This window comes from Pezoporus flaviventris, unplaced genomic scaffold, assembly GCF_033815535.1.
Source record: "Pezoporus flaviventris isolate CSIRO_AGI_PZ_B2104156 unplaced genomic scaffold, CSIRO_AGI_Pfla_v1 ptg000029l, whole genome shotgun sequence".
In the NCBI taxonomy this organism is placed as follows: Eukaryota; Metazoa; Chordata; class Aves; order Psittaciformes; family Psittacidae; genus Pezoporus; species Pezoporus flaviventris.
Window position 1 is genome coordinate 10,435,703 of NW_026892577.1, and position 14,167 is coordinate 10,449,869.

Genomic DNA, 14,167 nt, shown 5'->3' on the forward strand with positions numbered 1-14,167 from the left:
TTTCTCCCACAAGACCTGTGCCCTGCTCAGTCCTCAGGATGGTTCTGCTCACTGAATGCAGCATTAGTCATCATTTCTTTGCATTATCATTCAAGTTGCTTCCCTGTTCCCTCCTACTCTCTTCCCCTTTATTTAGTATGCTCCATCCAACTACTGCCAGCATGGATTACACTGGAAGTACCTAATCTTACTGTCCTTACCACTCTCACAGCCTCTGACGTGCTCAGCCTTACATTTCAGCGAGGCAGGGAAGCGCTCCGCTCCATGCAGCAGATGGGGGAGGGAGGCTGGAAGAAGCAAAGAGCCTTAACAAAGTCACAGAGAAAATCTGCATGAGCAGGGAGCCAAACATGGCTCTTCAACTCCCAGGCTGACCCCCTGCCCCAGAGAGATCCCTTCTCCTGACCTGCAAGAACAAATTTTAATCTCTTCCTGAAATTGTTTCTGGTGTTCATCTGTGGAGCTGGAATGCTTGGCAAGCACAGAATTAATCTTTGCAGGATGACTGGAAGAAGGTTTTCCTGAACAGACATGGGAAAATAAGTGAAGAAAAAATTGGATCTGAATGTCTTCTCCTTGTGGGTGACTGTCTCGAGACTTGCACGTTTCTGTTTTCCCACTCATCCCTGCATGGCACAGGGGTATCCACAGGGGAATTCCTCCTGGCCTCCTTCTGCTTTTGGGAACACAGGTCAGACCTGAGGTCTTGGGCTGAGCACCCAGAAAACACGGAATACAAACTCAGCTGCCACGATAGTACATTTGAGCTCAAGACTCTGGAAAAGCATTGACAGGAACAGAGCAGTAGAGGCAGAACAGGATCCAGTTCTCCAGGGCAACATTTGAAGACTTAGCTATAAAACTATTGTGATTTTTCTGCAATTACCTGCCTCATTTACTACACACCTTTTAATTTTGACAAACAAACAAAGAGGAAGTCCTATAGGCAAGAGTATACCTTATTCCACACTCCTGATTCATGTCGCATCTCTGTGCACTGAATGAGGCAGACATGCTTTGTGAAAAATAGGTATGATCGATCCTTCAGTTAGATACAACATCAAAATACACATGCAACAGAGGTAAGGCTGAAGTGCTGAGACATTTCTTACATTCTGTGTGCTAGCTTTTGCAGTTAACAAGGAGTCTAACTCCAGGTTTGTTTTTACTGCACTGTATTGGCTCGTATGGCAGAGTCTGCAGCAGTATCTGATGCGTAACGTGTACGTTGCACATGATCAAAGGCTTGAGTGTCATCTCCTTCCCGGGAACAATGACTGCCTAAAGCAGCAGGAGCAGAAGTTATGTAAAGGTAGGGTTAAACAAACCTCCTTCTCCCCTCTGGGGAGAGTAAGCAGTCCAGGTGAGCAAGGTAGGAGGGGAGAACAGTCTGCTTTGTGCTAGGCAGGCAGAGAGCGCCACATAAAAGCACAGGAGCTTTGCAGAAGCATGTCCTGACTCCCATCACTGGAGACTTAATGATGGTAATTCCCAAAGGATGATGCATGCTGACAGGCTTTGACACAAACTACCCCAGGATAATATTAATATGTATTAAAGGCTCAGGCAACTTTATTGGGACGGGCTTGATCAGAAACACATTTCAACAGACCTTTATCATCTGCTGGAACATAAGGGAGGGAGGGAGAACACATGAACAACCTCACCTTGCTCTGGGTAGGTTTTGGAGACAAACAAGGTTGATCTGTGAGATTAACTGCATGCTCGGCTCAACTCAGACACTGGACCAAGAACCTTGGATGCTCCACCAGGAATACGAATGTCACCATGGGGTGGTGTCTGTCTGCATGGTCAGCATCCCTAACCCTCCAACATGTGGCCTTTTGCTATGCATCTGGAACATCCACCCCTTGGAAAGGAGAGGAGAGGTGCTTAGGGAGGCACTGTGGGGGCTCTGCTGTCACAGCACTGGGGGAAGGGGGAGTGGAAGAAAGAACCACGGAAGCCTTTGATCATGTGTAATGTTAATGCCAAGTGTTGCACATCAGAGACTTTGCCAGGGTAACTAGCATATAAACAGGAGCCTAGTGTTAACAAGGAGGACTTCTTGAATATGTTTGTACATTTCTGAGTCAAAGCAATTTCCCTACTCAACAATACATGACACAGTGGAAGAAGTTCAGAAATAAACCAGCCTGACATGCTTAGACCTTTAATAGAATTTGGCTTCTTAGAAGTAATTAAATGTTACTTAAATGAAAAAAAAAAAAAAAAGAAAAAAAAAAGAAAAAAAGTCCAAGTACTTGGGAAAGGTGCCAATTTGACAGCTCTGGAGAATGAAATAATCTAATCATCCTCAGAGCATGGGCAGCAGCAGGACAGGCTTCCCTTACTAACATGCCTCGAACGTGACCTGGAAAGGCTGTTGATAGAAATGGGGTGTACAATCTCCATGGTCTAATGACTCCTGGCCTTTTCTGCTGAGACAGCTAAAACAGCAGAGTGCCAGCTGTGGTGGGGATACAGACACCTGTCTGGTAGGAATGACGCTGGGACCTGCCAAACTCCTGTCATCTGTTAGCCCTCCACTGCAGCACAGCGACTCTCAGCTCATTGCTCAGCCTGGGAGCAGGGGCTGACTGCAGCAGCAATATGGCCTGTCCCACCCTGGACATGCTCCACTCCAGCCCACAGCATGTAAACAGGAGGTACTGTGTTTAGTCTGCAGGTTTGGGCTTTCACTGCACCAAAGCTCAGCCTCAAGAGAAGGCAGTCGCTGGCTGCTGCAGAGCCAAGGTCAGGATTTTTCAGGCTCTTATTTCTCCCCTAAGATAGGGGAAAAGTCCACAGGAGGAGATGCTTGCCATCTCTCTTTCTCTCTATAGTCTCTCCATTTACTTGTCTTTGCAACAAGCCCCTGCACTGCAGTGATCTGCTTTCAGCCACCAGCTCTCCTTGGAGCTCATCGCTGCGCCTGGGGTCCCAAGCAGGGGAGGAGGAAAATCCTCTCTGGGCCTTGCTATGAAAGCTTTGCAGGGCTTGCCAACTCGGCCAGCCCAGGCTGCAAGGGACTAAACCAAACACAGCTCGCCTCCTTGGAAATTTTATGCACCACAACTTCTTTTACTTCTGAAGCAAAGCCACATGAACCTCCCTCCTCTACTCACACCACCACACGGGACTGCTGAGCACAGATGAAGCCTCCCATTGCATATTAAGCCAAGAGCCTCAGACACTCCCACATGTATATCGCACAACTGGGTGCTCCTCCAGTTGTCCTGTGCTGCTTTTAGCTTCCCTTCCTCCCCTACCCAGTCTGTCCTCCTTCATGCTCATCACAGGACAGGGCAGGAGCCAGCAGTGAAGCCAGCCACGTCAGATGAGAAAATCCAATACATTGACCTTGTGTAGGAGACAAGCGAGGAAACTTGCTTCTCATTGCTGCTCAGAAGCCAGCAATTCTTCACCTTTCCCACCAACCTACTCCAAAAATCTTCCACAATTTTCTACCAAACAGACATAGAATCAACCAGGTTCATAAGGGTTAACATGTCTGAATGGTGACCTGATCCTTGCCGTTATTCACAATTTAGAGGTTACCTGACTACTCTACACATCAATACATTTCAAGATGTGATGTAAATGCAAACAAACACTTATGTTTGGAGTTAACACAGTCACAAGATCCTGTGTATCATGTGTTGGCAAGCACAGGGACCAACAGCAAATGACCCACCCTTAAACCTGACCCTTTGCTGTTAATCATTAGAGGAGCGTTGCACTTTTCAGTCAGTACAATCAAAGCACGCAAGCTCTTTGAAAATCCCTACACACAACATGATTCTAGCCAAGATCAGCTCCATTACAAGTCATATAGATTTCAAGGTATGATGTCCTCCAGACGTATGAACAGGGGCAGTGGAATGCCTTGAAAACAAGTCACTGGAAGGTTAACTGCAACACTGCAATGCTAAAACAAATCCCTGCCTTCAAAACAGAAGTGGAGGCAGGAATGCCACAATAACAATGAAGGCAGAGACTTCGTGCATGCATATAGTCCCGCAGAGATGGGCTTTTCAGCATAAACACATTCCTCAAAGCTTTTTTATTTTTGCAATATGTTCATAACCATGAAGAAATTCAAGGTCAGACTAGTGATACACCATCGTATCATTAGTGCATCACTGCTCCATAGGGCTGACCCTCAAAATTAAGCAGATGGGGAGCTTCCAAGGAAAAATCTGTGATACAGAAAAACTGGGTGCAGAAAACGTGTGGGTGCTTTCGTTGTGAAAGCTTTTGAGCTTTTGTCAAAGAATCCATTGGAAAGAGCTGAAACTGAAAGAAGCAGTGCTCTCTGTGCTGCTCCCCTGCTAGTGATGATGTAAAACCGAGATCTTGGCTCTGCAGGATCACAGTCCCACAGCTTTCTAGCTCTTCTGCCCTGGCTCCATTCTTGTTTAGGTCATTCCACTCTGCCTCCCCAAATTCCTTTCTGGAAGAAATCAAGAGTAAATACTGCCTGTAAAGTGTTCGCTGACTCCACAAAATGCACACTTACATTCACAGATGATTTTTTAACTTTCCAGCCACTGCTCATCAATTTGAATTCCATTAATATAAATAGTTAACAGTTCACCATTATTTTTTGAGTCCATAATTACTGAAAATATTATGCAAGAGCTATAAGAGATGGTGCAGCAGAAAACACAAGTTTGTTACCCTTTTAAACCACAGAAGCCCTTAGCAGGATCAGTTTTAGGACACACTAAAGGAGGAAGGGGGAGAAAAAGGAAGGAGGCTCTCTCACTTGTAACCAAGGTCCATGTGCTGCATAGGGGTGCTCTTCTGTAGCAAAGGCTCCTTCTACTCCCGTTGATACAAATGTGATTGCTGTATCCCCTGTAATACTTTTATATGTAAAGTGCCGTCCATGTAAGAGCCTTCCCCTGGGGAATAAAACATACGTGTGTGAATTGAGAGGGTATGAGCAGCAAACAACAGAATGATGAAGACTGCACCTTCTGCCATCAGCATGGGAAACCTTTTTGAAGGCAGCAACTATTAATTTTTCTGCAATATATATGTATGATTTGCTCCACAAAGCAGGTCACAAGCCTCCTGCTGAAGCTGGGAGTTCCCCTTTATCTCCCCCCTTAATCTCAGGGCCTTGTTACAGAACTAGAATACATCTACAGCCCACTGCATGCCTGTCACCATGATGAGGTGCTGACGTATGTAAGGGCAGAGGACTACCAGTCTTTCAGTAAGATGAAAACTGTGAGAAGGGAATCCGGACTCCGTATCATGTGGGAATCTGAAGATGAATTTCTAAGCAGGCTTATCGGTGGGGCTAAACTTACCTACTCTGACAATACCTACTAATCCATTGCCCTGGTGCTTTATAAACGTAATCTGTATTAAGCAAATGCCTAGAAAACATGCATACCTGACCGTCTAAAGTATCATTTCCCTTTTTTTTTCTGTCAGTGCTTTCCACAAGGAAAATCATGGTTCTGGTATTTAGGCTCAGAGCATGTGTAACACGCACCCATGGCTTCCAACATGCAAGGGGGAAAACTTCAGGTAAGATACATTGCGCCTAACATCCCAGTTGCTTGATGAGTTACTGCTGGTCAGCTGAGATGTGGTAACTGATGAGACAGACCATTCACACAGTTGTGATGTAAAATAAAATATATTCATGTTAACTATCCCACTGGTTTCTCAACAGGCACAGGCAAGTGTGCACCAGCTGCTGATAACTCTGATACTACAGATATGTAACCCATTAAGCTGAAGTAACTCAGTCACCTACAACCATTTGTCTCAACCCCACAGTTCATCTTTATGTTAAGGACTATGATATTTGCCACAGGTATTTTTAAAAATGCTGCTGACTGAACTGTGGAAACTCAGAAAAGTCACTTGCAGTGGTATGCGGAGCCTGAACCTTCAAAAGACAATGTGCAGAGTACACACGCGATGTTTTTGCTCCTTCTGTCATGTATGTGACATAATTTGGCTGAAAAACACACTTGCACGCATGAACTGACTGCAAACAGACTTTGCACAACCACCTGTGTCTGAGCTCGTAAGCCAGAATTAACAACTTAAGGGATTTCTTTGACAGAGAATGTTAAGACATCCCTTCTTTATCACAGAGCTGCCAGTGTTACATTAATACCCCCCCCCCCCCATTAACCCTGTCCTGTTTCAGCACTCAAAATACACTGAAGGACATAAAAAGAATGAGAAACAATCTTACCCTGATGAACACACATGCAAAGAATCATCTGTTTCTAATGTGTTTTGGCAAAATATCTCAGCTCTGGCCTTTAAAGACCCATTGCATGCATGTCTGTATGGTGAAACAACGCCACAAGGCAAAAGCAGCATGTTAGCACAAGCTGAGGAGGAGGACAGCTTCGCTCACCTTAGACAGAGGGGAATGAGTGCTCCGGACTCCTGGTTAAATTTCAGGTGTACACTCTCCAGCTGTCTTGTGCGGATTAGCTCATGAGGAATGATAGCTGCTGAGCTCTCGCTCTCTAAGCTGTCCTTACGGCTTCTAAGAGAAGAGACAAAATGCACATATTTAGGATCCCAGTGCTGTGTGCTTTCGGCTGTGTTTCAGAGCGATTGTGTGAATGCTGAAGGACACAGGAGCAAACTGTACAAACGCACATCTGAGTTTTCATCACTCCTACAGAGACACAGCCTCCCTCAGCCCCAGCATGCAGCTCTTCACCTTGATTTGACGACCTGGGATCTCAATTGGTGCACACACATGGTACATCCCTTCCCAGCATACAAGAACTAAAATTTCCGGAAAGAACGGGAGCAAACCTACGTTCTCCAAAACCCCTTAAAATGGCTTGGAAGAATTACCATGTGCGCCTTCCCTCCTGCTTTTGCTTTATCTTCAGGATTTTTAGGCAGTGGCCTGTAGGACAGAGTTGTCCATTCCCTGGTGCCTTAGCTTGAATATCTTTGAGGTCTGAGGCATCCCTAAGTCATTTCTTTGCACAGTTCAACCAAAATGTTTTGAGAACCCTCCTCTTCCACCAGCATCAAGTGCAACAGCCAAAAGGTGGACTCTACATGTGACAAGTAGGACATATGAAGATTGTTTTCCCTTGTAAACAGAGCTGCTTTAAGACAATACAGCTTTGCTTTCTTATTCGTTCATTTCTGCAAGACCAGCATATTGTGAAGCTGGGACTAAAGGTCATGCTGTTACATAATTAGGAACTTTGCCAGAAAGAATCCTCTAGATAATTCAATGGTATATCTCTAAATACTTGATCATAAACACTTTATATGTCCAAAGAGCATCAGCGCGATCCCTTACTTGATAGGCCAGAACAAAGAAAAGGGGGGACTACAATTTTTGCAGATGACAGACTGCTGTGATGTGTCTGCCATGCGATGTATTTTTGCCACCTGGCATTCCATGTGAACTTAACAGAGGTTAAGACTTTGTTAAGATAGTTTTTGTAGCACAGAATCACCAGAGTAGGACAGGGAAAGGAGAAGGAAACTGGGAGATGCCACACTGCAATGTGTTTACATCGTGTCAGACAGACAAAAAGCCAAACAAGGCTATCAGGCTGTGGCTCCATTTGGGAACACTGGTAAACGTGGTCTTTCCTCCACCTAAGAGGAACCACTTTAATGTACATCTGGAAATGGTCATAAAGAAGCAGCCTGACCCTCACAAGCTGACTTAAATCACACCTTTACTTGATTTTACATTTGGGTTCTGTCCCAGAATAACTCTCATCCACCACTCTCACTGTAATATAGTTCAGTGTGGCTTCCAAAGCAGATCAGCCTGTTGCTTCGCCAGGTCACCCAGACCTAGGTGAGCCTTTCACCCAGACTGAAATGAGGATACAAGCTAAACTCTGATATCTCACAGCGCTCTCCTGCAAATACTCTGCATGGCCAGATCAGACACGAGGAGAAAAAATAAACCAAGCAGCTTGGCTGCCTGCAAGACAAAAAACTGAACCATGCCCCAGGTTCTGCCTTGGCAACACACAAAAGCAATGTGGGCCCAGCAAGGACACAGTAACTCAGGACACAGTTTATAAACAGGGTGGGCTGATGGACTGAGAGTCAGCAAGAGCGTCAAGTTTGGTGGCTTAACCCTGAAGCAAAGACACAACATGCTTTGTAGTCTATAGGTGGCACTTAAAGCTATGTTTAATCTACTTCAGCAAACATTTTACAGCTCTTTGTAGGTGGGGTCTTCAAAGAGTGGAGTGGGCCAGCATTTTACAGGCTGATTACCAGAGAAGTGCAGTTACAGTTGATTAATGATCAGTTGACCTTAAGCTAAGCTTTGCCTCAACTTCCTTATCAGATCTTATATACACAGTGAGCTGTGGGAAAGTCAGCCTGTGGTCTACGGCTTCCAATCATTCATTTATCAACCCCTACCAAAGGGTCACCCATTAGCAACGCATGATTTTCAAGCAGGCCATAAGCTTGCACTCATTAAATGCAGCTCTGAAGTTTATGCACCCTGGAGCAGATCAGGAGCTTTACAGCAATATTACTGCTATAGACAAGAGACTGTGCCCTTGTCACCTGGACCGCCTAAAAGTGCTGGGCATGTCCCCTTACAGCCTTCCAGGCAACTGCTGCTGTAGGTAGGTTTATGCGTCAGAAGGACAAACAGACACAGGACAGTTCCCCATGCCCCATGGCTCCAAACCTCCCTGAGCCGAAGGTGGGATTTTAGGTTCCCACCACGCTATCCAGTACAGCCGCTAGCACAATGGGGCTGCAGTCCGGAGGGAAAACAGCCTCCGGTTGCTAATGCAATAATAGGAATGACGACAACATTCTGGAGGCAAGGGGCAAAGCTTTCTAAGTCTTATTAAAACCAGCAAATGCTGTTTGTCATTACATGCTCAAGAGAAGATGTTGACTAATGTGTAACTATCAAACGGAACTGTCATGACTTTAAGGCTGTCAATAATTATGACTTCACATTAATAAGTAACCAGCCCTTCTGTCAAAAAGGTGAAGGAGTGAAGCAAAATAGCAGTTAATACTTTGAATGACATGAAAGTATTAATCCTTTCCACAAAACCTTCCCGAAATAGTCACGGTCTCTGTGTTTCTCACACAATTTCAGCTATTTAAAGTTAAGGGTGAAGCTCCAATAGCAGAAACCAAATAATCATCTATCTAAGCTAAATCCTTCTACACAAGAGCTGTGTGTTGTGGACTGCATATAACACATCCAAAAGGCCACAGTGCAATTACTTGCAGACTCTGGAATATGTTGCATGACACAGGGACTTGGCATGACCCCTTAAAATCTCTTTTGGGGAATGGAAATCCTTCCAAAGGGCGATGGCCCAGATGAAGGGTCAGCAGGACTTCAAGGTTGTTATTAATGAAATGCTCATGTCGTAACACACACTGCCATCCACAGCTTGTAGCTTTGAGCCTCAGAAGAAAATGTAGAAAAGGTTTGCTTCCTAACACTAACATCCCTGGTTTTACAACTGTCAGTTACCCATAAGCCTTTGCTTCCTCCAGCCCATCACCAAATAAATCAGCACCAAAAGCCAGTGGAGTTTTACTTGTTATGACTAAGATCTAGCTGACTATCATGTAAAATGCTGCAAACTTTGTCTAATCCAGATTTAATACTTCATCCAACCCACACAAAAAAAATTCATGTTTCTCAGTGTCCAGAAAAAACAAGTCTGGAAAAGCCAGGCTGCTGCATTAGGAAAGGCTGTAGATTTAAATGGAAATGGCATGCCGGAAATGCCCCAGTTTAAGGACTGCACATCTCATGTTTTGTGAAACTGGAGGGGAGTTGGAGGAGATTAAAGCGCATTTCCCTCTGATTGGGAGCTGGTGGGAGGTGTAAACGTGGGCAGTTGTCAGATTAATTCTTTAGATGATTACATTCTTTTTGTTTCTTTAAAGCTGTTTGTAGTTGGGTTTGATGTCTCCTGTTCTGGGCAAGTGTATTGCTGCAGTTACCAAGGTGACTTTAGCTGACTTTCAACTATTTTTTCCAGCTTAGGTTTCTACCAGTAGTCTGCTTCTGGGCAGAGGAGAGAGAGAGAGGAAATGAGGTTTGTTGGGGTTTTTTATTTATTTTTAAATCTCATGAATGCTGATTAACAGCCCATGAACTTAAAGAAAGCCAAATCTAATTCTTCCCCCCTCTTTCAAGACAGGGGTTGTCAAACCTTTGCAAAGGTGTCCAATGTGGCCTGCAGCTTTCCCAGACCTCTGTCAACAGGGACAAAGGGCCTGAGGAGACTACATGTCCCAGCGTGCTGTGCTCCTTCTCAATGTGAGCCACACGCTGGAACCTGCCGCCTCCCGAGGGCCCTGCCTTTGCACTAAAGACGAGGGTGGCTGCAACCTTCTTAAGTTGATGGCAATTAGCAGCAGCCCATGGGGCTCCTGGAAAATCGCCAATGCAATCACCGGGTTGCACAAAGTTTGGATGTCCCCTCCTTCTAAGCCATGTTTATAACAACCTCTTCTCAAGCAACCGCTGGCAGTTATTTTATGGGATTCAAGAATATCCAGGCTGATTGAATTAAGAAAGGTTTATTTATTCTTGCATTTGTGTTTTGCTTTATGATCAGAGTGTTTGATCTCATGGATCTGTCACAGAAGGAGGTCTCAGTTCCCTTCCAAGCTCTGTCACTGACATAGAGCATAATTTCACTGTATTTCCAAGTTACCCTCCCAGGTACCAAAGGACATACTGTTGGAAGCTGGCTATGGCAAGGGCTCTTTGTAGGAGTGGGTGCCTACCGCACCACTAACCTGAGTTAGAGTCACTGCTCCTTGCTTTCTCAGCACAAACCCCAGAAAATGAAAACCATCAGTGTAAGCTTACAGAGCTGGGGGAGAAAGGTTGAACCACTTGCCCCCCCCCCCCCCCGCTTCTTCCTTTCCCAACCTCTTCACTCCCTAACGAAGATACCGTCAAAGATCACTTCAGTGCCATCAATCCTCCAATGTCTTTCCCATAGTCTCCCCTGAAGGGCAAACCAGCAGTTGTGGGAAAGAGCCCTAAGCATCTTGGCAAACGAAGTTAAAGCACACGTCACAGATGCACAGAGGCAAGTGCAGGAATGGGGAGGACACGGTTACACAGCTCCTGCTGTGGTCACACTGAGACAAGGCTAGCTGGACTGTTCAGACCTGGATGCTCGTCACCCTGGTTAAACCAGACAGTGAAGATGTTCCGTGTGCATTTCCTGGCATGGAAGGGCTCCAAGGACAATGCCAGCAGCATCTTGCCAATCACACATCCCTTTAGAAAGCTGCATAGTAACTACTGTCAGTGCTTGCAGGGGGCCAAGACTCTTCCAGCGCTGCAACTGAGCAGGGATGGAGAGATTCAGGCTGTGCCACTGGCACCCTGCAGACTCATTGAGCGAAGTTAAGTCTTTTATGTTTCAGGTTCCCTGTCTGTAAAACCGAGACGTTTTTCCACGTAGAGATGTTGCAAGGATTAAGTCAATGTTTGCAAAGCACTTTTGGATTCCTAGATGGGGAAAGCTATGCAGAACTGCAAATTATTGCATGGTGGCCGTTCTGCACTTCTTCTGACATTGGTTTTCCAGACATTTACTTTACTAGTTCGCAGGCTTGTCACCCAGCACTCAGCCTCATGATGGGAGACACTCCCTAAAGTATATTGCCTCCCCCCATTTAGCATTCCTTACTTAAGCAAGACACCACTGAATGGCGTCTTGATGAGAGAGCATGCCTAAATAAGCAGGACTGGATTGGAAACTTACAGCTTAGTGGCTGCAGAATCAGAAAGTCTAGCCAGAACTGGATAGTTTCAGAGAATGCTGAAATGTTCCCCTTTATGTAAAAGTTTGCCTCCAAGAACTGAAGACAGGAAACCAGCTACACAGACAACAGCTCCCCTCCGCCCAAGGAAAGCAGCAAACAAAATCCAGTGCAACTGGGAGAAGCGAAGTGCAGACTGGCCTTGAAACAAATCCTACATCTTGGTATTACTGTCAGAGCTTCCTCAGAAATGCTGGTCAGATGGAGCTTGTTAATGTGCATTAACCCAGTGCTACTCACTGAAAGGAGACATCAGCATGCCCTATTTACCAAGTCAGGGGAACTGCATGGGCAGAGTACTCCATTTCTGGAAGCGGTGCCTCTGTTACTCATGCTCTCCAAACCAGGCCTACCGTGTGACGGTCTGGGGTTTTCCAGGGAGCACTCCTGGAGTGACACAACTCCTTCTTCCCACAAAGGAATGCCAACATCCTGAGATGCTCAGGGTGCAGGGCACCAGAAGGTCACAGCCAGGACAGTTCTGCCAGCCCCACCTGCCGGAGGGTTGTTCCCTGCTCCCTTTGCCAGGAAGCTGCCTTCATTTCCACACACAGCTGGAAACTGTTCAGGGCTGGATGGAATCAGCAGATGGTCACAGAGCTACCGAATGTTCAGGTTTCCCTAGACTCAACCTTTCTGACTGGAAATTGAATGCAGATGGGATCTGAGGTCTCTGGGGCATTCAGTGTGGATCCCTGGATGAACCACTGCAATACAAGGGGAAGACCAGTGCCCACAGAGTTATCTGGGAATCCCAAACAAAAATAGGGGAATCAGGTATGTTGAACCACACCACCTTATGCTTCTTGAGAAGGGGGAAAGTGATAAACAGCAAAGATATGCTGGAAAAGCCTCATCAAATTAACACAGCCTTGGGAGACCTTTTTAGAACACTGAAGCCTCACCTTCAGACACGAGGATGCACACGGCCATTACTTGACTCCTGGCACAGTGAAATGTAGCAATTACTGATAATTTTAGCCTCAGCATGTGCAGCAATGCAGCATGCTAGCTCTAGGTTTCTACTCCATGCCTCAGCTCACAGGAGCTGTAGAACAGTCTGAGTCAGCCAAGGGGCAGAAAAATATCACTTTCAGCAACATTGCGTGATCAAGGGGACCCTTGAGGGGTGGAAAAGGTCATGAATTCCCCTATCCCAACCCTGGCTCTCACTGCAACTGTGGCAAATTAACTCCTCTATCTTCCTCTACAAAGCGGAGATACTATTTGCCTACCTCACAGGAAAGCAGAGAGATAATTACCAAGGAAAACTAAAGACTCGGCTCCAGAACTTACTACATGAAGAAATTAAATACTGAATGAAGCAAGACTCCACAAGTGCCACTTAACTCTGACATCTGGAGCTTCCAGCCCTCCGAGGTCTTAGCAGCAGCAGGACTTAGCCTAACATCTAAATGTTCCCTAAGGGTAAGAGCTCACTATATCCAAGAGTGAATCGGTATGGTTCAGGCAACCGGAAGCTTTGCCTTTCTGTCTGTCTGAGCAGCACCTACTAAGGTGCTAAGGGGTCCTAAGAAATAAACAATGTAAAGTACATTTATATTCACACACCACCCATTTTTCCAAGCAGTAATCAAGAGTATTATGTTACCTATGGTCAAAATGATTAGTCATGTTTCCAAAGATTAATTTACATGTTCTTTTGTTTTATGTGTACTAACTGATTTAATGGCTGCTTACGAACTGAGCTAACAGTCATTTTGAGAAACAGATGTCTGGTGCAGTTTTAAGCATTAAGAGTGCTTTTATTCATATCCTTAGGAGAAAAAGGGCTACACAGTCTACAGTAATAACACTAATGAATCAAAATACCACAGCTGCCCAACAGCGTTCTGACAGAAACCAGTTTTTTCTCAAAGGAACTTTTTTTTTAGGACTCTGGGACAGTATGGTAGTATGCATGCTTTACATGTAAGTATGTGCTTTGCTGGGGCCAGAACACTGAATCAAGTCCTATCTGCACCCAAACAAAAGGAGGCTTTTGCGTAAGTGCTGAAAACTGTAACTACACAAAGGCAGTGAAATCTGTATGGAATTCGGATCCTCCACATTTTATACCAATAAATATTTGAGAGTTTGAGTGCTTCTGATACAATTTTGTGACACTGAATGCAGAACAGGTTGTTGCCTTTAAGCTCTGATAGATTACTGTGTGTGGGTGGTAGGGTTAAGATGAAAGAAAGGGAAGAAAGCTACTAGGAAAGCAGCTGGTGGTTGCAAATCTATGATAAATAAACAGCACATTCCTCTTCTGCACAATTCCATTAGAGTCTGTGTCAGACTTTAAGATCCTAATGTCATTTGGGTGCAAATTTGACAGCCT

At 45.2% G+C, this 14,167-nt stretch overlaps 1 protein-coding gene across 4 annotated transcripts in view; it reads right to left on the reverse strand.

The window, feature by feature from the left end:
- SUFU (SUFU negative regulator of hedgehog signaling) overlaps nucleotides 1-14,167 on the reverse strand; it is an 89,332-nt gene that overhangs the window by 11,897 nt on the left and 63,268 nt on the right. For all 4 annotated transcript variants that reach the window (XM_061458874.1, XM_061458872.1, XM_061458876.1 and 1 more), the window contains exons 9-10: nucleotides 6,398-6,532; nucleotides 4,772-4,910 (exon numbers count right to left, since the gene is read on the reverse strand). In XM_061458874.1, the coding sequence (XP_061314858.1) occupies nucleotides 4,772-4,910; nucleotides 6,398-6,532 (274 nt within the window). The remainder of the gene's footprint in view (nucleotides 1-4,771; nucleotides 4,911-6,397; nucleotides 6,533-14,167) is intronic.